The 27973-nt window shown below is 40.6% G+C and overlaps 1 protein-coding gene across 1 annotated transcript in view; it reads right to left on the bottom strand.

Moving 5' to 3' along the window:
* Positions 1-27973, bottom strand: part of LOC126253486 (WD repeat-containing protein 3) — a 127005-nt gene that overhangs the window by 7374 nt on the left and 91658 nt on the right. Inside the window, exons 12-13 of the mRNA XM_049954858.1 lie at positions 17658-17903; positions 8304-8482 (exon numbers count right to left, since the gene is read on the bottom strand). Coding sequence (XP_049810815.1) covers positions 8304-8482; positions 17658-17903 — 425 coding nt within the window. The remainder of the gene's footprint in view (positions 1-8303; positions 8483-17657; positions 17904-27973) is intronic.

The raw sequence follows: 27973 nt of genomic DNA, 5'->3' as shown, positions 1-27973 counted from the left end.
CCGTGTTCGCACGTGCGTCCGTCGACCCGCCAGCACCCCCACTTGGCAAGTCACATCATCCCTGCTCCCAGATATATATATCCAAAAACAAAGATAATGTGACCCACCAAATGAAAGTGCTGGCAGGCCGACAGACACACAAACAAACACAAACACACACACAAAACTCAAGCCCTCGCAACAAACCGCCGCCCCACCAGGAAAGAGGGAAGGAGAGGGAAAGACGAAAGGATGCGGGCCCTAAGGGAGAGGGCAAGGAGTCACTCCAATCCCGGGAGCGGAAAGACTTACCTTAGGGGGAAAAAAGGACGGGTATACACTCGCACACACACACGTATCCATCCACACATATACAGACACAAGCAGACATATTTAAAGACAAAGAGTTTGGGCAGAGATGTCAGTCGAGGCAGAAGTGCAGAGGCAAAGATGTTGTTGAATGACAGGTGAGGTATGAGTGGCGGCAACTTGAAATTAGCGGAGATTGAGGCCTGGTGGATAACGGGAAGAGAGGATATATTGAAGAGCAAGTTCCCATCTCCGGAGTTCGGATAGGTTGGTGTTAGTGGGAAGTATCCAGATAACCCGGACGGTGTAACACTGTGCCAAGATGTGCTGGCCGTGCACCAAGGCATGTTTAGCCACAGGGTGATCCTCGTTACCAACAAACACTGTCTGCCTGTGTCCATTCATGCGAATGGACAGTTTGTTGCTGGTCATTCCCACATAGAATGCGTCACAGTGTAGGCAGGTCAGTTGGTAGATCACGTGGGTGCTTTCACACGTGGCTCTGCCTTTGATTGTGTACACCCTCCGGGTTACAGGACTAGAGTAGGTGGTGGTGGGAGGGTGCATGGGACAGGTTTTACACCGGGGGCGGTTACAAGGGTAGGAGCCAGAGGGTAGGGAAGGTGGTTTGGGGATTTCATAGGGATGAACTAAGAGGTTACGAAGGTTAGGTGGACGGCGGAAAGACACTCTTGGTGGAGTGGGGAGGATTTCATGAAGGATGGATCTCATTTCAGGGCAGGATTTGAGGAAGTCGTATCCCTGCTGGAGAGCCACATTCAGAATCTGCTCCAGTCCCAGAAAGTATCCTGTCACAAGTGGGGCACTTTTGTGGTTCTTCTGTGGGAGGTTCTGGGTTTGAGAGGATGAGGAAGTGGCTCTGGTTATTTGCTTCTGTACCAGGTCGGGAGGGTAGTTGCGGGATGCGAAAGCTGTTGTCAGGTTGTTGGTGTAATGCTTCAGGGATTCCGGACTGGAGCAGATTCGTTTGCCACGAAGACCTAGGCTGTAGGGAAGGGACCGTTTGATGTGGAATGGGTGGCAGCTGTCATAATGGAGGTACTGTTGCTTGTTGGTGGGTCTGATGTGGACGGACGTGTGAAGCTGGCCATTGGACAGGTGGAGGTCAACATCAAGGAAAGTGGCATGGGATTTGGAGTAGGACCAGGTGAATCTGATGGAACCAAAGGAGTTGAGGTTGGAGAGGAAATTCTGGAGTTCTTCTTCACTGTGAGTCCAGATCATGAAGATGTCATCAATAAATCTGTACCAAACTTTGGGTTGGCAGGCCTGGGTAACCAAGAAGGCTTCCTCTAAGCGACCCATGAATAGGTTGGCGTACGAAGGGGCCATCCTGGTACCCATGGCTGTTCCCTTTAATTGTTGGTATGTCTGGTCTTCAAAAGTGAAGAAGTTGTGGGTCAGGATGAAGCTGGCTAAGGTAATGAGGAAAGAGGTTTTAGGTAGGGTGGCAGGTGATCGGCGTGAAAGGAAGTGCTCCATCGCAGCGAGGCCCTGGACGTGCGGGATATTTGTGTATAAGGAAGTGGCATCAATGGTTACAAGGATGGTTTCTGGGGGTAACGGATTGGGTAAGGATTCCAGGCGTTCGAGAAAGTGGTTGGTGTCTTTGATGAAGGATGGGAGACTGCACGTAATGGGTTGAAGGTGTAGATCTACGTAGGCAGAGATACGTTCTGTGGGGGCTTGGTAACCAGCTACAATGGGGCGGCCGGGATGATTGGGTTTGTGAATTTTAGGAAGAAGGTAGGGGTGCGGGGTGTAGGTGGGGTCAGGAGGTTGATGGAGTCAGGTGAAAGGTTTTGTAGGGGGCCTACGGTTCTGAGGATTCCTTGAAGCTCCGCCTGGACATCAGGAATGGGATTACCTTGGCAAACTTTGGCTCCCGGGATTGGAATGACTCCTTACCCTCTCCCCTAAAACCCACATCCTTTCGTCTTTCCCTCTCCTTCCCTCTTTCCTGATGAGGCAACAGTTTGTTGCGAAAGCTTGAATTTTGTGTGTGTGTTTGTGTTTGTTTGTGTGTCTGTCGACCTGCCAGCACTTCCATTTGGTAAGTCACATCATCTGTGTTTTTATATATATATATATATATATATATATATATATATATATATAAACACAGATGATGTGACTTACCAAATGGAAGTCACATCATCTGTGATGTGACTTACCAAATGGAAGTGCTGGCAGGTCGACAGACACACAAACAAACACAAACACACACACAAAATTCAAGCTTTCGCAACAAACTGTTGCCTTATCAGGAAAGAGGGAAGGAGGGGGAAAGACAAAAGGATGTGGGTTTTAGGGGGGGTAAGGAGTCATTCCAATCCCGGGAGCGGAAAGACTTACCTTAGGGGGAAAAAAGGACAGGTATACACTCGCACACACACACACATATCCATTCACACACACACACACACACACACACACACACACACACACACACAAAGATGATGTGACTTACCAAACGAAAGCGCTGGCACGTCGATAGACACACAAACAAACACAAACATACACACAAAATTCAAGCTTTCGCAACAAACTGTTGCCTCATCAGGAAAGAGGGAAGGAGAGGGAAAGACAAAAGGATGTGGGTTTTAAGGGAGAGGGTAAGGAGTCATTCCAATCCCGGGAGCGGAAAGACTTACCTTATGGGGAAAAAAGGACGGGTATACACTCGCACACACACACATATCCATCCACACGTATACAGACACAAGCAGACATATATATAAACACTGTTATTTCCATGCAAATGTGGGCACATGTAGGAATGTGTATGTTTACTTGCACTAGAAAAACTGGGGTAGCCATGAAGTTAGAAACATGTAGTGTCGGCAGACTTGCCAACACTACGTACACTAATTGAAAGAGGCGGCCAAGATGCACGCGCTAACTCACGAAGGATGGAGTGAGGTGTGAAACAGGAGACTTAATGAATGTGATAAAGAAAATACGTATCTTTGGAATATACTTAACTTTTAATACATCCTTGTATACATCGTTCTTGATGAGACATCTGGAGATTGTGGCGATACAAGTGACTCTTTACATACAAGCTATTTAAGGCTAATGGCGCCTTGCTAAGTCGTAGCCATTAACTTAGCTGAAGGCTATTCTAACTGTCTCTCGGCAAATGAGAGAAATGGCTTCGTCCGTATAGTCGCTAGCAACGTCGTCGTACAACTGGGGCGAGTTCTCGTACGTCTCTCGAGACCTGCCGTGTGGTGGCGCTCGGTCTGCGATCACACAGTGGCGACACGCGGGTCCGACATGTACTAATGGACCGCGGCCGATTTAAGCTACCACCTAGCAAGTGTGGTGTCTGGCAGTGACACCACAAAACATACACTCCTGGAAATGGAAAAAAGAACACATTGACACCGGTGTGTCAGACCCACCATACTTGCTCCGGACACTGCGAGAGGGCTGTACAAGCAATGATCACACGCACGGCACAGCGGACACACCAGGAACCGCGGTGTTGGCCGTCGAATGGCGCTAGCTGCGCAGCATTTGTGCACCGCCGTCGTCAGGGTCAGCCAGTTTGCCGTGGCTTACGGAGCTCCATCGCAGTCTTTAACACTGGTACCATGCCGCGACAGCGTGGACGTGAACCGTATGTGCAGTTGACGGACTTTGAGCGAGGGCGTATAGTGGGCATGCGGGAGGCCGGGTGGATGTACCGCCGAATTGCTCAACACGTGGGGCGTGAGGTCTCCACAGTACATCGATGTTGTTGCCAGTGGTCGGCGGAAGGTGCACGTGCCCGTCGACCTGGGACCGGACCGCAGCGATGCACGGATGCACGCCAAGACCGTAGGATCCTACGCAGTGCCGTAGGGGACCGCACCGCCACTTCCCAGCAAATTAGGGACACTGTTGCTCCTGGGGTATCGGTGAGGACCATTCGCAACCGTCTCCATGAAGCTGGGCTCATGCCCCAACATCGTGCAGCCCGCCTCCAGTGGTGTCGCGACAGGCGTGAATGGAGGGACGAATGGAGACGTGTCGTCTTCAGCGATGAGAGTCGCTTCTGCCTTGGTGCCAATGATGGTCGTATGCGTGTTTGGCGCCGTGCAGGTGAGCGCCACAATCAGGACTGCATACGACCGAGGCACACAGGGCCAACACCCGGCATCATGGTGTGGGGAGTGATCTCCTACACTGGCCGTACACCACTGGTGATCGTCGAGGGGACACTGAATAGTGCACAGTACATCCAAACCGTCATCGAACCCATCGTTCTACCATTCCTAGACCGGCAAGGGAACTTGCTGTTCCAACAGGACAATGCACGTCCGCATGTATCCCGTGCCACCCAACGTGCTCTAGAAGGTGTAAGTCAACTACCCTGGCCAGCAAGATCTCCGGATCTGTCCCCCATTGAGCATGTTTGGGACTGGATGAAGCGTCGTCTCACGCGGTCTGCACGTCCAGCACAAACGCTGGTCCAACTGAGGCGCCAGGTGGAAATGGCATGGCAAGCCGTTCCACAGGACTACATCCAGCATCTCTACGATCGTCTCCATGGGAGAATAGCAGCCTGCATTGCTGCGAAAGGTGGATATACACTGTACAAGTGCCGACATTGTGCATGCTCTGTTGCCTGTGTCTATGTGCCTGTGGTTCTGTCAGTGTGATCATGTGATGTATCTGACCCCAGGAATGTGTCAATAAAGTTTCCCCTTCCTGGGACAATGAATTCACGGTGTTCTTATTTCAATTTCCAGGAGTGTATCTGTGGTGTTGTAAGTTTCTGTATTCTACACATCACTCAGCTACAGGTGAGTGCTTATTTTTTCTCATTTCTGTTTATTGTTTCTGTTCTCACAATATTTTACTACTGGCTCCCTAGCATCCCTGCACCTTGTTTTGCCCTATCTTCGTTGATGTGTTTTCTTCATACCTAATACTCATTCGTCAATCTCTTGTTCATTTTTATTTCGATTCCTCTACCATATCTGCTTATTGCATTCCTACCAGTCACCTAGTGTTGCACAATTTTAACACCAACTGTTATTAACAAGCAATAATGAAACAAAAAACCAAATTGCAGAGGCCCACAGCTCTCTCAGCCTTAGCACTTAACTTATCACTAGTATCTGTTTCTCCACACACTTTTCCCAATTGCACTATCTGATCAAAAGTGTCCAGATACCAGTATGTAGTGCAGAATTGACCACTAGATATCACAAGAAGCAGACCTGCTAGTACAAAAAGGGGCAGGGAATATTGTATTGTCAATAGGGATGCAGAAACAGCAGAATGTGTCAGGCAGACTTCAAACATGGTCTAGTCATTGGATGGTGCTTGAATAACAAAGCCATGAGAGACATTTCAACACTTATAATGCTGTCCAAGTTGATTATTAGTGGTATGACCGTGACGGAATAGCCATAGCTAAATCAAAATCAGGCACATCTCATGTACTGACTGATGGGCAGGGACTGTAAAGCACTGCTGAGGGCGGATTGGGGGGGGGGGGGGGGGGGGCAGAGGGGGGAAACCCTGAGTTCCAAAGTCCTACCGGCAATCCAGCTAGCACAATAATGACTGTGTATATAGAGTTAAAAAGAATGGGGGTACAATGGTTGAGCAGCTTCTCATAAGCCTCAAATTTCTGTAGTCAATGCTAAGCGACACTTGAGGAGGCATAAAGAGTGAAGCCACTGGACAGTCAATGACTGGAAACCAATGACTTCGAATGGAACACCATTGGGACAAGTTAGAATGTCAATTTCAGTGTAGATCCCAGCATCCAAAATCACTACCTTCAATGGTTCCAGCTCTTGAGGAAGAAGGGTGCTGCCTTTGCTCCCACGACATTCAGACACCTCATTGGAAGTGTCCCAGCAGAGTTCAAGCTGTAATAAATGCACAGGGTGTACACACAAAACATTAATGTCCACTAATATGTGCCTTGATATTTTTCACCAGATAGTGTATTCATTTTCATTTTTCTTTCTTCTTTCAGTATAAACTTTGTAAGATAAATTTGCCAAACTCCACCTCTCAAGTAAGCAGGATTATTTACAATCATGATTTTAGTTTTTTGAGACTATTCTCTGAACACTATTTCTAATCCCTTCTTTTAAGCTTCTACAATGCTACCACCTTATTAACCATTTATATTCTTACTTTACCAATTATTGCAACAACCACTTAAAAAATATTTTCATTCATGCTTCCTCATTTTCAATCCCTCTTTTGCTCTGCAGTTTGTCTCCTATCAACCCAACCGGGATCTTAACCCATTCTACCTTTGCCAGTTCAGAATTAACACTAATTTTCTAGTTTCTACGTTAGCCTACTTTCTTGCTTTCATATCCTGTTTTAAGGACACCCCAGTTACTTTAAGTTAGATCAAATCAAAATTTGTAAACAATGTTATTGGTATAAAAAGGAAAATGCCAGTCACAAATTTATTAAATTCACAGAAAGACAGATGTCAGCCCACTACTTACCTTCAAAGACACTACTCCCAGTTCAGATGATAGAAGCATATAAAAATACATAGATGCACTACCTCTAGCTTTTGGAACCACAGTTCCTGTATCTTTGCAACACTCACCAAAAACCCTCCCAAAAATTTCAGTCATTGACGGACAAGCCAGTTTCATCTTACTCATAACTTCATCATGGTGGGTCATACTTGCAAAATAATCAGGTGGATGACAATGGGTCTATCCAATGTCAACCTTTGCAACACTGAATGGGTATTCCTTACCTCCAAAATACTGTACCACCTGGTTTTGTACAAGTTCATCAATGGTATGTTTGGGGATAGGACTAAAAGTGACGTTAACTATTCCATTTCCTTAAACAGTGTAATTTTGCTTCTCTACCAAAATTTACACGCTAATTCTCAAAAATTCCACATCACCTAATTCCTACTTGCACTGAAACTTCAGTCCACATCAAACTAACCAGAATTGGGCTTTCACTGCACCATGCACCTACCCTCAACCACCTACTAGCAGTCCAACCACTGGTAAAGTGCATACCATTAAAGGCAGGGGAACACTTGAAATTACTGATGTTATTATCACCAGCTACTTTGTGTTCACTGCACAACTGTCTACATACGATTCATGCATACTGCTAGAGACAGGTGAACAGCATACCTTTGTGATGTTCAGTAAACTGTTGCTAAAAATTGTCTACAGTATGGCTCAAGAGACACAAGAGCTTGCTATGCCATGTAGACTGCTTGGGTCCTACTAACAAGCAAGTATCTGTGTAGTCAGGAGATAGGAACTAAATTGACAACCTATTCTCACATTCTAAATCCCTCCTGAGCTATGTCAGCTCACCCCCATCCTATTCATTTACTTCCTTTAAGGGTGTTCATTATGCTTTTTATTTATATGCTTATTTTTCTCCCTTCTATATCCTCCCCCCCCCCCCTCCCCCAGTTGTTCACTTTTTTGTGCCACACAAAATTATTTATATTATTACCATCCTTTTCACTTAACATCTTTACTTCAGATTCTTTTTAAGACCACCTCCTCTCACAGACACTTTTTCCTTCATCCTAGTCTCCATTCCTTCTAGTACCATGTGGGTCCCTCTTACCCATATCCTGATTGCAACCCCTGCTCTCAAATATTAAGTAGGAACCTGTGGTGCTGAAATTTCAGAGTACCATTTTTATTAATTTTTATGTATTAAAGAGTAGCTCAAATCCTGAAACTGAAAAGGCAAAGATCAATGTAATAGTAAGAGATGGTTTGAACCTATCACAAAAATGAAAACAGAAAGATTATATCGAAATATTATATGCTAATTACAGCTTATAATATTTTGACATAAGGCTAGACAGAATATGAAAATGATGATCAGCAAGAATGGGAAGCTGCTAATGACCCAAAGTACAAGAGAAGAAAATGGTGGTGTTGGTGATGACAACAACCGTTAACTTGAAAAGAAAAAAGTTACTGGAAAACTGAACATTTAAATCTATCTTTCTTTCAAGAGAATACTACCTGGATTTAATACGCTGCAGTACTTCAAACAGGTACTCATTCGAATTTCCAGCTTTGTAGGCCTGCATCAGCAGTGGAAGTGGAGGAGCAGTCTGTGCTGATGCTTTACTTGCTGCATGTTCTTGCAGTTGCAATTCATAATCTTTTATCACGTCCAGTGCCTCCAATAGCTGCTCAGCCTATTAAAATGAAATTTTGTAGTAATTGCTATTATTAACACAATTCACAGTTTAACTTAAGATGCTACTTTTTTTTTAATGTCTTATGGTAAAAACTGACTCTATACAAACTGACCATCTAAAATAATCATGAAAAAATAATCTTCTTTACACAAAAGGAGCAACTTCAACTATATGAAGATATGTGACTGCTGTTACCCAAACCTTGCAAGACACACACCCATCCATTCAGCAAAATAATGGAACTTTCCTTCAGGAGCCATGACATTAATTAATTGGGACAGAAAAACTAAGAGAAAAAAGTATGTATTTAAGAGAAAAAGTAAAAGAAAAAAAGAATGTATTTAAGATAATAAGACACCTGATGAGAATGTCCAGAGGTGGAAGCTGAAATGTCTTGTAAAAAGGTTGTAGATGTCGCAGGTTTCCTCAGCACAACTGATTAATGGTGTGCTTTCGAGTGTTCAATCGAATTGTTGATTTCATTTTTACACACAATATTTTGACTGCTCCAGTCATCTTATGAAACGCACTTGGTCAGTCACTGAAACACTTTGCATAAAAATGGACTCAATAATTCACCTGAACACCTGAAAGCACACTGTTAATGCACTACAGATTTGACTCCACGGCAAGGAATGAGCAAACAGAAGTGTAGCAGAGAAAGTTCTGGTATTACTGAAAGTTGAAATTGTACTACGTGATCACTGAAGTATTTCTTCATCAGTATGTAAAATATAGGGAAAATATAAGTACATCTTTTTTGAGGCACTGTTTTGCAATATTTACATGTCACACATCTGTGGGGCATGGAAGCCTTGTGACGATAGTTATTAGCAAGAAGAGAAATTGCTGTTGCTGACAACCAGGAATGGAAATAAGATCACTGCACAAAAAAATTGATCACCACCCTCCCAGTAACATGCAAAATGCCCAAAACCCTTCCTAACAGTTTCTGAATGTAAGAGCCAATACTAAAACAGCCATTACTGTCTGACAGAAAATTATTATTCATACTAAAACTGCATAACTATCTGACAGAAAACTATTATATCCAAGTGGTTTCCAAGCTTATACATGTTATCATCAGGCACGAATGGTTTCCTTTAACTTGTAGGGTATATTTATTCTTTTCTTTCCTGTTACTGGAAAGTATAAATTTCAAGGATAGGCAAAATAATTTTTTTTTAAAACTCTTTGGCGAGTGCTCAAATGGAATGAGAAGAAGCTGTAGTGCATGGTGCATCACAAAAAGGGTGTACACATGAACAAGAAAAAAAATATTCCCAGATACTTCCACTTATCAATCCTTTGAATGGTTAAGGCTTTATACATCAGCATAGAACTTCCTGATACTTTAAAAAACAGCCCCCTTCTCACCCCCCCCCCCCCCCCCCACACACACACACACAAAATAAATAAATAAATAAAAAATTAAAAAATAAAAATTGGAAAGCTCTTTCATGTAAACCAAGATGTACGCTGCATATTTTCACATTATGAAGGTATAAATTCAAATTCCACCAAACACATCATGTTAGTTTCCGAAGCATTGAAATTGAGATTGTGATGTGCTTTTGTAAGCCAATCGTGGCTCATGTCATGTGATCTCAACAGGCAATGACAGCAGATATTCAGAGCATAGACACATGATGTAGTCAGCCAATACCAACATCACTGTTACGTAATGTGAATGCACAAACAGGAAAGATTAGTGATTTAAATTAATGTACATAGTTCAAATGGCTCTGAGCACTATGGGACTCAACTGCTGAGGTCATTAGTCCCCTAGAACTTAGAACTAGTTAAACCTAACTAACCTAAGGACATCACAAACATCCATGCCCGAGGCAGGATTCGAACCTGCGACCGTAGCGAATGTACATAGTGTAGCTACAAGAAAAGCTAATCTTTCATGTATAATGCTGGTCTCAAAGATTAATAAGCTACAAGAGGAGTTAAGCTTTCACATATAATACTGGTCTTTATTGCCTATGTTACACTTTAAGATACATCACACAAATGTGCCAATAAAATTTTAAATAATGACATAAATGTCTAGTCTTTTGAGCTCAAAATTCTTCTAAGTGGCTGGTCCTCAAAGTGTTAAGTTTTAAAATGAGAGTCAAATGCTCATTGATTTAAGAACTACATTGAACATTCTCATCCGTAATATAATTCAGCTTATGTAAAAGAAATTCCAATTTGAAAATAATGCTTTTCAAACCACTATTCACAATATTTTGCGGCGAGCTGTTAGACTCGGGTTCATTTCAGCAGTTGCTAGAGAGCACCAGAAAGCAGGCCTTATTGTGTGTGCACAACTATGATGATGTAGGAAGCCCATATGTTTGTACATATAAAGCATTAAGAGATCTTACATTATGTCATAAAAGAAACAGGACATCAGAGGATACGCCAAGAGCATTGGTATTTTGTAAACCATATTAAAATGCATAATTTGGCTTAAACTGCGATTCGTATATCCAGAGACATGAGAGCTGTAAACAAAGAGGATAAAGTAAACTCATGAAATGTAAACACGGCGCTTGTGGAGACTACCCTCGCAACCCCCTACAACTCGGTGCGTGCATGAATCTGTCAGCTTGGATGTGAAAGAAAAATTATTCTGGGTAGCATCTGGCTGCTTGTTGCTACTGCCAATACAGTTAACAGCCACACTTCAAGTAGCCAGAAGCGGGAGAAGGTATTGCTCTTACACGACTCAACTGCACACGAGCATGTGCCCGCTGGCAACTACTCAAATGAACCTACTGAAACAGTTGTGATGACGTGCTCATTGGAAGCAGTTTGTTGTTATGAAGTATTACATAGTCTTCATCCTAAAGCCTTTGACAGATTTTGCTCTTGGCAGATGCTTGTGTGTGCTGTGTGTTTTCTTGTTGTAAATGGTGCATTTCCTTTGCAACTAAGTTTTATTATTTTTTATTTAATTTTTTTTCCTTGTTTATGTTTCACTGCTGCAGTATTATTCTGCAGTAGCTGGAAACAGTAATATTCTTAGTTAGGGTATCAGATCTCACCAGTCAAAATAACAAAAATTTTAACAGAAAACTAAAACATTGAAAAATTTCCGTAATTCTAAAAATTTCCCGGGTTTTTGTTCATGTCACCAAAGCGGAGTTTTTTCCTGTCTGAATACATTTCTGCAGGAGTTATTCCCTGACTCTGGCAGTGAAATAATAATGTGGAACACACGCTCACATCACCTGACAATTGGCAGATAAAATACACTTATGCTCATAAATTAAGGATAGTGCTGATACACGCTGAAACAACGCTCTGGTTTGTGGGTTTAAATCACCTCGAGGTATGACCATGCAGTGCATTTGACCTGCGATTGTCGCATGGTGGCACTGGCAGCAGTCCACAGACACAGAGGTGTGTTGGTGCATGTCAGAGTACGGTGCAGCGAGTAAGTGTGCAGACGTTTTCAGACGTGCTAATGGTGACTGTGTGTTGAAAATGGCTCAAAGAACACATATTGATGACGTTATGAGGGGTAGAATACTAGGGCGACAGGAGGCTGGTCAAATACAGCAGGTCGTAGCACGGGCCCTCCGTGTGACACAAAGTGTGATCTCAAGATTATGGCAACCCACACTGTACAACACCACAAGAAGACCAATATCTCACCATCAGTGCCTACAGACAGCCATGGAGTACTGCAGGTAGCCTTGCTTGGACCTTACCGCAGCCACTGGAACAGTTGTCTTCAGGCACACAGTCTACAGACAACTGAAGGGTTTTCATCTGGCGTGAATCAGGAACCAGATACCAACACCTTAATGTCCTTGAAAAGGACCTGTATGGAGGTCGTGGTTTGATGGTGTGGGATGGGATTATGATTGGTGCACATACACCCCTGCATGTCTTTGACAGAGGAACTGTAACATGTCAGGTGTATCGGATCATCATTTTGCACCAGTATGTCTCCTTTTCAGGGGTGCAGTGGGTCCCACCTTCCTCCTGATGGATGATAACACATGGTCCCACCGAGCTGCCATCGGGGAAAAGTACCTTGAAACAGAAGATATCAGGCAAATGGAGTGGCCTGCCTGTTCCCCAGACCTAAACCCCATCGAGCACGTCTGGGATGCTCTCGGTCGACGTATCGCTGCACGTCTTCAAATCCCTAGGAAAACTTCAGGAGCTTCAACAGGCACTGGTGCAAGAATGAGAGGCTATACCCCAGCAGCTGCTTGATCACCTGATCCAGAGTATGCCAACCCGTTGTATGGCCTGTGTACATGTGCATAGTGATCATATCCCATATTGATGTCGGGGTACGTGCGCCGGAAACAGTGGCGTTTTGTAGCACATGTGTTTCGGGACGGTTTTCTCAACTTATCACCAATACCGTGGACTTACAGATCTGTGTTGTATGTGTTCCCTACGTGCCTATGCTATTAGCGCCAGTTTTGTGTAGTGCCACGTTGTGTGGCACCACATTCTGCAATTATCCTTAATTTATGAGCATAAGTGTAGTTTTACAACTGACAATTTACTAATACTGGGTTTTCTGCAAGTTTTCATTTATAATGTTTTGAAGTTAATTAGTTATTTTCATGTTCTGCCAATGATGTTACTGATATCTCATTATGATATTCGTTATTTCCGATGGGTTATAAAAATGAGACATTATTTTGGTGAAAATATTGCTATTCACTGACACTTGCATGAGAGGATTTAGACCGTACTTATAGTGTAGTCCGTGACTGAATATTCTATTCTTACACTCTCAAAACCACACTCATCTGTACAAAATTTTAATCTCTACTAAAACTCACCAGGTAAGATATGTTTGTCCACAAGGTCTGGCAACGCATTGCATTTAATAAAAAACTGAAATACGGGCTTTTGTTGCTTCTTCTCCTGAAATTAACTTAATGACTACCTCTCTTTGGTTGACAATGAAGGGATGCCCCATTTTTTCTTCAAACAATGGAAACTCCAGGTAGGAATATCCACAATGTAGGAAACTATAGATAGCTACATGCAGTATGGAAGACACGTTAAGTTGAGACAGGCAATTAAAAGACACTTACATAAAGCTTACGGCCTCAACCTTCATCAGCAAAAGAGAAACACACACCACTCATACACACAAGTAAGCACACATTATGCATACATGACCACCAATTCTGGCAGCTCGGCCCAGCCTGAGCTCCTGGAGTTGGCAGTTATGCATGCATGAGGTGAGCTTGTGCGTGTGTGTGAATGGTGTGTGTGTCTCTCTCTTATGCTGATGAAGGCTACAGCTGGAAGCTTTATGAAAGTGTATTTTAGAAGTGCCTGTCTGCAACTTAACATGTCTTCTTTACAGTAAGTAGCAATCTACCATTTCTCCTTCAAGCATTTTTCATTTCCTTTCTCAGTCACACAAATTGTATTACTTTTCTTCTTTTTCTTGCGGATTATCTACAGCCCCCTTACTGCCATCTTCTTCTGTGTTGACTTTCCTCAATGTTCATATTGCTTGCTACCATTGCCTTTTCCAAAATCATTCTCCCAGTTGTGTCATGGCCAACCCGTTTTCTTCCACTGGAAAGGTATCCATCATAATACCCTATTTGGTATCCAGTTTCCATCATTCATCCTATTCACATGACCAAATCACATCATCCTTTGCCGGATTATGTCATTTCTTATCCTATCCATCAGAGTACAGCTTGAGGTTCATCTTAAGTAATCCTTCTCAGTGGCAACAGGCCCATATCTGGGTATGGGGGGGGGGGGTGGAGGGAGAGAGGGTGAGGGCAAGGGGGGCAATCCAAGGTACCTGCTCCAGGTGGCAATTTCATATTCTTAAAGGAAAAAACCTTGTTTCACAATGCGCCTAGTACCCAATGTTCATTGGCCTATCTATTGTTCACATGATTCTGAAATGCATCTCTCTTGGTTTTTGAACATTTCTGAACTCTTTCTAAGTTGATTTCTGAATGAATCATAAGTTAATTTTTGAATTCCTGCATAGTGTATGTGATATCTCTGACAGAGGAATCCTCGTCACGTCTAGAAATAAAAAATTTTCCCCACAGACAACAGGGGAAGGGTCTATATGAGCTGAGCCGAATAAACTGGAACGGGTGAATGTTAATCGCTGTTTGTTTATGTGGTTGTCTGGGTGTGTGAATGATAAGTGTTGTTATAATTATTAGCAAAATCCATAGATTCAGGATACCAGAGTCGAAATAAATGACTAACAAAAATAACAGGTAAAAAACATTACATTTATCTTCTCAGTGTACCCACAAAAATGACATTTTGACAGAAAATTTTTGCCAGATTACTACACTACTAAGGGTCAGTTGTACACTCCCCTGTTGGCAGTTGCTTAAGTTCTATTCTCGGAATAGCACAGAAAACATGTTGTATGAGCATGTAATAACACCTAACCGGAGAATAAACGCAGCATAACTAAGCTGGTGATTCTGGAAAGTTAGTGAAGTTATCCCAGAGAATAAGTTTTGACAATGGTAGGAATAGTTACAGAATTAGTGATGACAAGATTGTTTGTTAGAACAAGGAAGGAGAAGAAATAGGGAAATCACACAAATTATATGGAAGAATATAATGATTGCAAATTTATACAAAAATTTCATGCTACTACTACTACTACTACTAATACTACTACCACCACTTTTTGATCTCAGGCTTGAGAAACTGGAGGACATGAATGAAATGTGAAAACATTTCCTAACATAAAACTTTTTGCTTGTAGTAGGCCTAATAGGCATTTCATATTGGTACTTCGTGAATCATATTCTGTGATGTTATTTATGTAAATGAGGTAGATAAAAATGACCATTTGCACCAAAACAGAAAGGCCTGTTTCGCAACATTAGAAAGGACTGTTTTGTTTTATCTAGGAGACAGTGACAACATAAACATAATGAAATCAAGAAATCACATCAGTCTTGGGTAATGTTCACTTTAATAGCTTTTTCAGTATTACACAATGACATTTTGATATTTCATGTAGCAAAACATCTGACAAACTTTGATGAGATAATAGATTCTTTTGCAGAAAGGAAAGCACACCTTGTAAAGTTGTAGCAAGATTAGAGAGACAAAAATGCTGAGAGATAAGGATTGAAGAAATGTGTACTGTCTTGCTTGTATCTTGCCTTACTTAGTTTTTGTTTCCTATCAATTTTACCTCACACAAAAGAGAAAGTTATTAGCTAATGGGGAGGAAAAAAATGTAAATTTTTTGAAGAGTGTAGTATGTCAAACCAGCTGACTGGGAGCAGGAGAGGCACCATAGGATCTCTTAATTTCCACCGTCCTGAATATATGTTCAATAGCTTCCATTACAAAATATACAATTTTGAATTCCACAGAGTGAAATACAGTGATGTGCAATAGAAGAATGCTGTGTGTGCTACAAAATGAACATCTTTTTGAAAAATCTATTCTTTTTTAAAATTTTTGATGCTCTATCTCAAACGCTCAAAGAGGAGGGTGGACACCAGTATCAAGTTTTTGCCCCAGTTTGGAAATATCATAGATCCAGTGCTGAGTGGCAAGCAGCCTTTTTTACAAAACTACACTCTGGACTATAGCCTAATACATTCTCTCCTTTCTTGTTCTTCTTACATTTTTGTTCCACAGAACAGAGTTCATAGCCCTTGTTACAGCTTGTCCTTTATTAATAGTATCAGAGATTTCATCATTACTTGTGCCCTGTTTATTAAATAACACCCCACGTGATTTTGTCTTTTCCACACCTACAATTACTTCTCCATCAATCTCTAAATTATTTACTTTTTCCATTCCTGGTTAGGAACTCACACTTCTTCAATTTTATTATCAGACCAGCATTATTGTATTCCTCTTTAAGCTTTCTTATCATATCACTCAGATCATCTTCAACTTCTGCTAGTGCATCTGGCCACCTGCAAAATACACGCTAAGTATCTTGGTGTCCTCTACTGTCACCACTGAACCTGGCATTTCCTATGCTAAGTCTGCACAATTGCTCCTAGATACAGATTAAAAAGGGTTGGTGACAGCCCATATCCTTGCTGCAGATCCTTATTCACCTCGAAGTCTTCTGTCGAACTATTTCTATCCTTACTCTTGCTGTGTTAATTTCATATACTTTCATGACAGCTTTTAGTAATCTTTGAGCTAACTTTCTCTCTTTCAAGTTTTCCCACAGTTTGTTGGTGTGTATACTACCATATGCTATGTCTAGGTCAATCAAGGCAACATGCGTATCCAGTCCAATATTTGTGCATTTCTCACTTATTAGTTTCATTGTGAAGATGTCCTCAATTACTGACTTTCCTGCATGAAATTATTCTTGCTCTTCTTGCTGCTTGCGAGTTCTTTCTTTCTCTACCAGGTCTTTCAGTACCTTCAAGTACAGCCTGTCAAAGAAAGGGATCCAAGCCAATTTCTGATAATTATTTAGGTCATTACATGATCCTTTCTTATACATCAGGCTTTTGTTTTCACTCTAATGGAGCATCATCTCCATTCAATAATCTTTCGAACAGCCTCCTTAGCATCTCCGACAATTTCGGTGGCCCAAACTTCACCAGCTCTGGATATACTGAGCCTTCTTAATCTTACAGTTCCTCACATCCTGTTGAAGAACATTTACATCTAAATGCCATAACTTCTGTTGCATCTTCACTTTTCTTTCTCTCTAAATTCTTTATATTCCACCACCTCATCACATTTTTTTAAATCCCTTGATTCTATGTCTCTTCTGCAATGTGCATTGCTGCTGCACTCTAAATTTATGTGTATAATTATGTCTATCAATCTCTTCAGTATTCAAACAGATTTAAACTGTTGTTATTTCTATTGTTGTGGATACTATTCTACACTCTTTTTCAATGTCGGACTCTATACAGAACGTAAAACCTATTGTAACAGAGATTATGCAACTCGTGTCACAATTAACACACAAAGAAAAGTCCAAAGACTTCCCGGTAAGTGGAAATTGTGCTAAGTGTTGATACATTAAGCAGTTTCTTTTGAAAATTGGTAATCTCTGTAAGTGAACATTATGTCTATAGCAACAATATAGGACATGGAAGTGACCACAGTTTTAAATTGCAATTCACTTAATAAAAATAAACACAGAATAAGATGTTGCTACAGTACACCATGCAGAAATCTATATCTAATAACTTACAGCCTGCTCACTGCCAACTGTCTTCTTGGATGGGAGATTAGGTGCAATGTGGCCAGGCACAACAGTATCCTCACCAGTTACAAGATTGTTGCTGTCTTCTTGTTCTCGTTCCTGTTCTTGCTCATCTTCTAAAACAAGAGGTTCGGCAGTTTTTTCAAACAAACGCAAGACTCTATCTGATCCTGCACTCACAACCCACTGTCCATTTGCACTCACACTCAATGCCCAAGCCTCTCCATGATGAGCCTGTTTGAAAAGTAAATCACAGGTACAGTTGCATACATGAAAACATACAGCATCTTTATATAGTCCTTAACATTGCTCGCTGGATTCCTGGATTTTACACAAGTTTTCTCAACATGTCATGCAAAATTGTAGTAGTCAAATAAATAATTTTTGTGTCAAATATACTTTCAGTGTCAGATGCTTTCCCCAAATACACATGCTTTGTAAATGAACAATTCACCAACAGCATACAATTCTGGACATGAAAATTTAAAAATTAATACTGAATGAAACTGTAATCACACGCGGCATAAATGTCGAAATATAAAATAAAGTGATGACATGAAAATGTCACTCTGATGCAAACCATTTCAAATACTAGAAGCAAAATATCAAAACTAAGCCCCCATATGAATTGGGGCACACAAAAATTCATAAAGCTAAACGATTTGTCATCACAACGCTAAATGATTTGTTCCTCAGCAGAAAGTCACCACTGTGCAAGATTAGACAACAGGGTAAATCTAATCTATAGGGACACTGATTAGTAGGTGATTTCTGTTGGTAAAATACAAGAAAGTCCAGTTATCTACATAAAACAAGAAATACATATTTTCTACGATTTATGACAACTAAATCTATGACATAAGTTGGCACATATGACACACACAAGATATGCAATATGAGGTGTGATCAAAAAGTAACGTGAATTTTTGTTTTTCATTTTATTTATTCATCAACACCAACTCTGTCCTCTTCAAAGAAATATCCCTCAGATATATCTGCAGCAGCACTTTTCCCAAACTTGGAAGCTGTTCTGGAATTCACTTTTCATTGTGATGTTCAACTCATTCAGTGATTCGGTTTTTAGGATGTCTTTTCAAAAAATTCTGGAACTCTGACCACAAAATTTTTCTGCACTTACCTTTTATTTATTGTGCATAGTCTCCTAACAAATACTCTCCTCTACAACAAACATACTGCTCCCAATGCCATTTCCACTTCTGGATGCAGTCTTGGTACGCCTCTTGCTGGATTGCGTGAAGCGCTGTCTGAGAAGTTTCTTTGATCTTGTCTCCCATTGCAAATTTTCAACCTTTCAATAAGGTTATCAACTTTGGAAATAAAAAAAAAATAAAAAAAAGTCTGCAGAGCCTAGGTCTGGTGAGTACAGAGGATGAGGCAGCACAGTAATTTCATTTTTTTGTGCAATAGTCACACATGACTCATGATCCGTGGGATGAACTTGGCAGCAACATGGTGCATTCCAAGACGCTGCATCAGAATTTCATGACATGATCCAACTGAAATGTTACATTCTTCTGCAATCTCTTGGGCAATCAGTCTTCGATTGGCATGCACAATTTTGTTGACATTCCTAACATGAGTGTCGTCAGTAGACATTGAAGGGCATCCTGAACAAGGGTAATCTTTAATTTCCATCCAGTCATTTTTAAACTGTGTGAACCATTCGTAACACAGAGTATGATTTAATCACTCGTCAGCGTAGGCTTCCTGCATCATTTGGTGTGTCTGTCTAATGGTTTTCTTGAGCTTCATATCAAATTTGATGCAGATGTGTTGCTCCCCTAACTCTCCCATCTTGAAATTTGCAAACTGTGAACACAACGTTCTACTCAATACAGCACTAAACAATAACTAACAGACATACAACAATGAAACTTCCGGTAATTACACATTAAACACAGTTGTGTGCACGGATGATAACCATATTTCCCTCCAACACGCCACAGGTGCCAAATTATGAACATTCTGGAATTTTTTGAATAGATCTCGTATCTCATCAATGGCAGCAAAACGACATCCTTTCATTATTCTCTTCAGCCTCAGGAGTAGAAAGAAGATGCAAGGGGCTGCTTCCGGTGAATATGGTGTCTAAGACAACTTAGCAGTCTTGGTTTTTTCCAAAAAATTCACGAACAAGCATTAAGGTGTGAGCAGCTGCATGACAGTGATGCAATTTCTGCAACTAGTTTTGTGACGATTCTAGTCGTTTTCTTCGGACTGCTTCACGTAAACAGCACTAACTGTCAGGTGTTGTTGTTGTGGTCTTCAGTCCTGAGACTGGTTTGATGCAGCTCTCCAAGCTACTCTATCCTCTGCAAGCTTCATCATCTCCCAGTACCTACTGCAGCCTACATCCTTCTGAATCTGCTTAGTGTATTCATCTCTTGGTCTCCCTCTTCGATTTTTACCCTCCACGCTGCCCTCCAATACTAAATTGGTGATCCCTCGATGCCTCAGGACATGTCCTACCAACCGATCCCTTCTTCTAGTCAAGTTGTGCCACAAACTCCTCTTCTGCCCAATTCTATTCAATACCTCCTCATTAGTTATGTGATCTGCCCATTTAATCTTCAGCATTCTTCTGAAGCACCACATTTTGAGAGCTTCTATTCTCTTCTTGTCCAAACTATTTATCGTCCATGTTTCACTTCCATACATGGCTACGCTCCATGCAAATACTTTCAGAAACGACTTCCTGAGACTTAAATCTATACTCGATGTTAACAAATTTCTCTTCTTCAGAAACGCTTTCCTTGCCATTGCCAGTCTACATTTTATATCCTCTCTACTTCGACCATCAGCAGTTATTTTGCTACCCAAATAGCAAGACTCCTTTACTACCTTCAGTGTCTCATTTCCTAATCTAATTCCCTCAACATCACCCGACTTAATTCCACTACATTCCATTATCCTTGTTTTGCTTTTGTTGATGTTCATCTTATATCCTACTTCCAAGACACTGTCCATTCCGTTCAGCTGCTCTTCCAGGTCCTTTGCTGTCTCCAACAGAATTAAAATGTCATCGGCGAACCTCAGAGTTTTTACTTCTTCTCCATGGATTTTAATACCTACGCCAAATTTTTCTTTTGTTTCCTTTACTGCCTGCTCAATATACAGATTGAATAACATCGGGGAGAGGCTACAACCTTGTGTCAATCCCTTGCCAACCGCTGCTTCCCTTGCATGCCCCTCGTCTCTTATAACTGCCCTCTGGTTTCTGTACAAATTGTAAATAGCCTTTCGCTCCCTGTATTTTACCCTTGCCATCTTCAGAATTTGAAAGAGAGATTTCCAGTCAACACTGTCAAAAGCTTTCTCTAAGTCTGCAAATGCTAGAAACGTAGGTTTGCCTTTCCTTAATCTATTTTCTAAGATAAGTCGCAGGGTCAGTATTGCCTCACGTGTTCCAACATTTCTACAGAATCCAAACTGATCCACCCCGAGGTCGGCTTCTACCAGTTTTCCCATTTGTCTGTAAAGAATTTGCATTAGTGTTTCGCAGCTGTGACTTATTAAACTGATAGTTCAGTAATTTTCACATCTGTCAACACTTGCTATCTTTGGGATTGGAATTATTATATTCTTCTTGAAGTCTGAGGGTATTTCGCCTGCCTCATACATCTTGCTCACCAAATGGTAAGGTTTTGTCAGGACTGGCTCTCCCAAGGCCATCAGTAGTTCCAATGGAATGTTGTCTACTCCCGGTGCCTTGTTTCGGTTCAGGTCTTTCAGTGCTCTGTCAAACTCTTCACGCAGTATAGTATCTCCCATTTCATCTTCATCTACATCCTCTTCCATTTCCATAATATTATCCTCAAGAACATTGCTCTTGTATAGACACTCAGTATACTCCTTCCACCTTTCTGCTTTCCCTGCTTTGCTTAGAACTGGTTTTCCATCTGAGCTCTTGATATTCATGCACCTTTTCTCCAAAGGTCTCTTTAATTTTCCTGTAGGCAGTATCTATCTTACCCCTAGTCATATATGCCTCTTCATCCTTACATTTGTCCTCTAGCCATACCTGCTTAGCCATTTTGCACTTCCTGTCAATCTCATTTTTGAGACATTTATATTCCTTTTTGCCTGCTTCATTTACTGCATTTTTGTATTTTCTCCTTCCATCAATTAAATTCAATATCTCTTCTGTTAACCAAGGTTTCTACTAGCCCTCGTCTTTTTACCTACTTGATCCTTTGCTGCCTTCACTATTTCATCTCTCAAAGCTATCCATTCTTGTTCTACTGCATTTCTTTGCCTCATTCTTGTCAATCATTCCCTAATGCTCTCCCTGAAACTTTCTACAACCTCATGTTCTGTCAGTTTATCCAGGTCACATCTCCTTAAATTCCCACCTTTTTGCAGTTTCTTCAGTTTTAATCTACAGTTGATAACCAATAGAGGGTGGTTAGAGTCCACATCTGCCCCTGGAAATGTCTTACAATTTAAAACCTGGTTACTAAATCTCTGTCTTACCATTATATATTCTATCTGATACCTTCTAGTATCTCCAGGATTCTTCCATGTATAAAACCTTCTTTTATGATTCTTGAACCAAGTGTTAGCTATCCGGCTTCCTCTTTCATTTCTTACTCCCAATCCACATTCACCTACTATGTTTCCTTCTCTCCCTTTTCCTACTCTCGAATTCCAGTCACCCATGACTATTAAATTTTCGTCTCCCTTCAATACCTGAATAATTTCTTTTATCTCATCATTCATTTCATCAATTTCTTCATCATCTGCAGAGCTAGTTGGCATATAAACTTGTACTACTGTGGTAGGCGTGGACTTCGTATCTAGCTTGGCTGCTATAATGCATTCACTATGCTGTTTGTAGTAGCTTACCTGCACTCCTATTTTTTTTTTATTCATTATTAAACCTACTCCTGCATTACCCCTATTTGATTATGTATTTATAACCCTGTATTCACCTGACCAAAAGTCTTGCTCCTCCTACCACCAAACTTAACTACTTCCCGCTATAGCTAACTTTAACCTATCCATTTCCCTTTTTAAATTTTCTAACATATGTGCCCGATTAAGGGTATCTGACATTCCGCGCTCCGATCTGTAGAATGCCAGTTTTCTTCCTCCTGATAACGATGTCCTCTTATTCTTTACTGAATAATTATTTATTATTCCATGAACTGGTTTTCAAACCTTTTCAGGTTCATCTTCAGATGATTTCTGGAAGTTACATCATTATTTCTAGCATAATTCTGGGTGCTGTCTCTGTGATAAGAAGATGGAACATGCTTTAATGTATCGCCATGACTATTGTTTATCTGTCGATATGGATGTAAGTTTAGTTTTTTACTTATTGTGACAGTACAGATGGCTTTTTTCATTAATGTGCATCTGTCTCTCATACTTATGACCAGTTGGTATATCACTTCACATACTTTTACACAATCTATACTCATTTACACTGTGACAGCGAAACTATGCCAGCATCCAGAATGTGCTTTATAACTGCTGCTTGTAAAAAAGATACTGACAGAAAAATATGGCATTGGCCTACTTTACTCAGAGATGTAATTTATTCTTGTTTACATGTACTGGAGTCATTATAAGAGCAAATATTTTAGTCAGACTGGCGATAACATGAGCGCACAAAATAAAATAAATAAATGAATGAATTACTACAAGAATGAACTTCAAGCGGTCTGATGTCTTACTTCTATTCGTATATTAACATATAATACAGTTAGTTTATGAGCAAATATTTTAATCAAGGTTCTCATTAAAATGAATTTCCAGGAATAAAATTATACACATTTATAGTATATTAGAACAAATAAGCCCTCGGTCACAAATATTAAGTCAAAATTGACCAGGTTTCAATACTACTATGTGCGTTGTCTTCAGAATTAAACTAACTGTTCTAAAACAGCAACCCGTGTTCACTCAGGTATGAGCAGCCCTTAGCGACTCGCCATCTTATTTTATTTACAACTTTTCATGACGTCGCCTTTCCGGCTTAGATTTTTTTAGAATGTGACTTGTAAGTACTGTATCTCTCTCCAGTTAGTACACACTTTAGTTTATTAATGTTTTATATACCTATTATGTTTTAGAACAGTTAGTTTAATTCTGAAGATGACACACACAGTAGCGTCAAAACCTGGTCAATTTTAACTTAATATTTGTGACCGAGGGTTTATTTGTTCTAATTTAATTCTGACACGGTCACTGAACCTTAGCAGCTATGTTCAAAGTTTTACATTTATAATATTTGCAATGAGATACAGCTGTTCGTATGACCATGACCTTTATGTTTAAATTTGAAATTATAACAAACATATAAATGAAGTGTTGACTTATTTCTGTTCTTACATTAACATGATCTGGAATATTAGTAAGAGTAGTTTGTGTTTATTTTAGCTAAAGGTAATATGTATAAAATTTACAGTATTTGTAATGGACTAAAGATGTTTGTATGACCATACAATTTATAAAAACCAAGAACATAAGTTCAAGTGAACTACTGACTTGTTTCTGTTCTTACATTAACGTGATCTGGAATATTAGTAAAGATAGATTCTGTTTGTTTCAGCTAGAAGTAATATGTATAAAAGTACTGATTTATGTTAACAGTAGAAGGCTTTATCATTTAGATATATAGTAAAGGTTTTATTCTGTGGTAGGATATTTACATTGACACCAGTGTAGTCAGGTTGTAAGGAGAGAGATGGGGGCGGGGGGGTTGGGGAAGGAGGGGGGTTGCAGTGTATGGCTGGTTGAGTGTGTAGTGCCCCCAGAATTTTATGAAAGTCTGGAGACACTTGTGTTCCAGCCGTTTCGAACACGCATTATTTTAAAGCAGGGCGTAAGGATGAGCATAGGATACTGCACCCATTTATTGCTTGTGCAGGTGAAACTGGAAGGGAGATAATTCGTTGGCGCGGGCAAGTGTTCGGCACGACCTGCCAAGAATAATTAAATATGGCCCGGAAGCTCCGTGGCCAGCTGCAAAGAGTAATGTAGCTTTGTTATTGTTGAAAAACAAATGGAGCGACTCGAGATAGTGACTGTTTAGTAGACGTTGAACTGCTGTTGAGAGTATGTGGATTGGACATGGATAGTCAGCCACGATAAAAGCTTATGGATTAATTGTATTCAAAAATGTGTAATTAACTGATTCTGGGTGCCCGGTAATCTGTGGGCTTACGTCATAAAGTTTAGTTGTTTTTTTGTACAAAGTGGAAATAAATATGTTCTGGTGCATTGAATGATATTCCAAGAGTAGCATATTTTTAAATAAGAAGAGACAGAGAGCAAGAGAGTGAAAATTTCCCCTTCCTAGCAGTGAAATCTTCGGAGAAGCGTCCGGTGCTAGCAGAAGACATCGGCGCTGCAAGAAAGCAGAACCAGAATTCTTCAACAAGTAAGTCCACGACAACGCTTAAGCTGTATAGAGAGAGCTTAACATTAAACCAAGCCACTGCAAGTGGTTACTCGTTTTGAACTAGTAAGTCTTGAAAGTACTGAAGGAATTTTTTAGATCCCAAACCCAACTAAAAGATAAGCTGCTATACTACAAACACTATGTTGATGACACTCACATTCTGTTCAATGGGATGGCAGAAGAAACAGAAAATCTAGCCAAAGAACTTAATAAATTACACCACAAAATTCAGTTCACAGTAGAATATTGATTTAACAATCTTAAATAAAAATTAAAAGCATAAATTTCAAATTTTCAGAAAGCCAACAACCATCAATATTATCATACACAAGTCCTCTTGCCATCCAGACCAACATGCAGGGTTCGCAGGAGAGCTTCTGTAAAGTTTGGAAGGTATGAGACGAGATACTGGTAGAAGTAAAGCTGTGAGAACGGGGCGTGAGTCGTGCTTGGTTAGCTCAGTTGGTAAAGCACTTGCCCGCGAAAAGCAAAGGCCCAAGTTCGAGTCTCGGTCCGGCACACAGTTTTAATCTGCCAGGAAGTTTCAAACCTGTGTTGGTTAGAACAACAACAATGCATCAACTTAACCATGAAATAAGTGTAACAAAAATAGGAAGTGTCTGTTAAATTTATTTGACAGACTGTGAACTGTGTGGTTAGGTTGTTACTGCTCATAGATGTTCAACAGCAAACTATTGTAGCAGTATGTGGATGTTTGCCTGCAAACTATTAGTGAGGCATATTGAAAGTTAAACAATAGTGCACTGGCCATATAACTGCGTACTACTGGAGGTTGCGAACAGTGAAAGTAAAGAACTGTGAAACGCAACTATGCACCTGTCGGTGACATCATTTAAAGTAGTCTGTGTTGAACTTCACCCCCATTTTTCAGCTAGTATCACAACGCAGTGCGTTGACACTGAGGACAATCAACGATGAAATAAAGCAGTCGAATGTCACATATGGTGCCCCGGGTGAGGACTACTGTATGTGGACACAATAAACTAGGACTCACGAACTTTGACAGTGAACTCGAGCAGTTCACAGTGATTTAAATGGAGGAGATGTTACAGCCAGTCAGCACTGGGGTTGCATGGCCACAGTATGACAGCAGCCAATCAGCGAGTGGGTTCTATGGGAGCAGTCATTGAGTACAGGAGCAGCCAATCAGCCGCAGGTGGGCACAGCCGACTGGAGATAAACAAGAAGCCTCGCCGAGAGAATTACAACTTGCAACAGCCTTGCAGATGACGAATCAAGATGACAACCAAAGCAACAGCAACAGCACCAGCAGAAGAAGAGTGAATAAAGATAAGGTGATTCATAGCAAAAGCTGTTTTATATTAAGTGACATAAGTGGCGTAAGGTGATTCATAGCAAAAGCCGTTTTATAGTAAGTGATATAAGTGGCATTAATGAACACGACAGGGTGAAGGGACAACAGGTGACTGGTTCTGTAGATGACAGTGTTTATAAATCAGACATGAATGTACGATAAAAGCATAATCTACATTGCATGGTGATGTGAACGAAATGGACGAAAACAGGAATGAAGTGGGTGAGATCGTTAAGGTTAAGGATGAGGAATCTAGTAGCGAAAGTCAATAAGGGCAAAAGTTTGTGGCAGACGGAAAAGTGGAAGCAATGTTAATGCAAATTATGAGTAGTTTGAGTGGTATGTGTACAAAAGAAGACATTAATAGTATTAAAACTGACACGACTAACTTAAAAGATGAACTGAAGAAAGAAATTAAAAAGGAAATTAAGGGAGTTAGCTCTAGAATTAAAAAAGAAGGTTGAGGCAGCAGTTAAAGATTATGATGAAAAGATAAAGAGAGTAGAGCAGAATACTAATGAGAAATTAACATTAATGAGTAGTAAATCCATAGCAGAGAGAGAGAAGCTTTGTGTTGACTATAGGAGGAGGGTGGAGGCTTCCGAAAAACAGTGTAAAGATGAAGTCAAAGTTGCCAGGAAATTTAGTGCTGAAAACAGGGTTGAACTTGAGAACCAAATCAATCAGATTACAAATGATTTTGAAACGGAGGTAAAAACCAAGTGTGCAGTAGTGGTAGAGGAAAAAGTGGTAAAATTAAATAAAAATGTAGATTCAAAATTGGCTGAAATAGAGAAAAAGATGGACGAGGTACAAAATCTAAAGCATAGAGAAGTAGACAGTGAGTCTGATTCTGACAGCAGTGGTAATAATGATAGCAGTGATGAATCCAGTAGTGATGGGGATGAGGTACTTGAATTTGTAATGGATAATGATGGCAATGTGTTAAGTAAAAAAAGAATGAAGGGGAACAATTTTAGGCCTAATGAAGACTTAAGAGTTTGAAAGTGGTAATGAGGAAGAGAACCATGCTATGTCATTTGACTGTGTGTGATAATTATTTTGGTAAGCAGAATGATAGTTTTTCTAGGGAAAAATTAATGAGGATTTTTTGTATGAAGATCACATGGTAAGTAAAAAGGAAGTGTGGCACTCTGTAATAACAGCAAGGGTACAAGGTATACATGTTAAGTGTATACTGGATATAGTGATTTGAATGGCATTTCACAGCCATTTTTTGAATCTATTAAGAACACAGAGGGTATAGTAGTGATGCATGTTTCTGGAATAAAAATTATTGGTGCTACTGGTAAGCTATCAAAGAGTGTGAAGCGAGAGGTACTGTTAACTGTGGAGAGGGTAGGACAGCTGTTGGAGTGCAATTTGTTGGTGACAAAAAATCTCAACATTGATGTAATATTTTGGACTAATCCCTTGTGCAATTAGCAAGTAGGGGGTTCAACATTCTGTGTTGGATTCATTATGTGTTGATAATGCTTACCCCAGCCGTCTGTCTCATTTTTTGTGTTTCCTGTGGTG

Source organism: Schistocerca nitens, chromosome 4, assembly GCF_023898315.1.
Source record: "Schistocerca nitens isolate TAMUIC-IGC-003100 chromosome 4, iqSchNite1.1, whole genome shotgun sequence".
Lineage (NCBI taxonomy): Eukaryota > Metazoa > Arthropoda > Insecta > Orthoptera > Acrididae > Schistocerca > Schistocerca nitens.
Note: the sequence above shows the minus strand (reverse complement) of the source record. Positions and strands in the feature narration are given on the sequence as shown.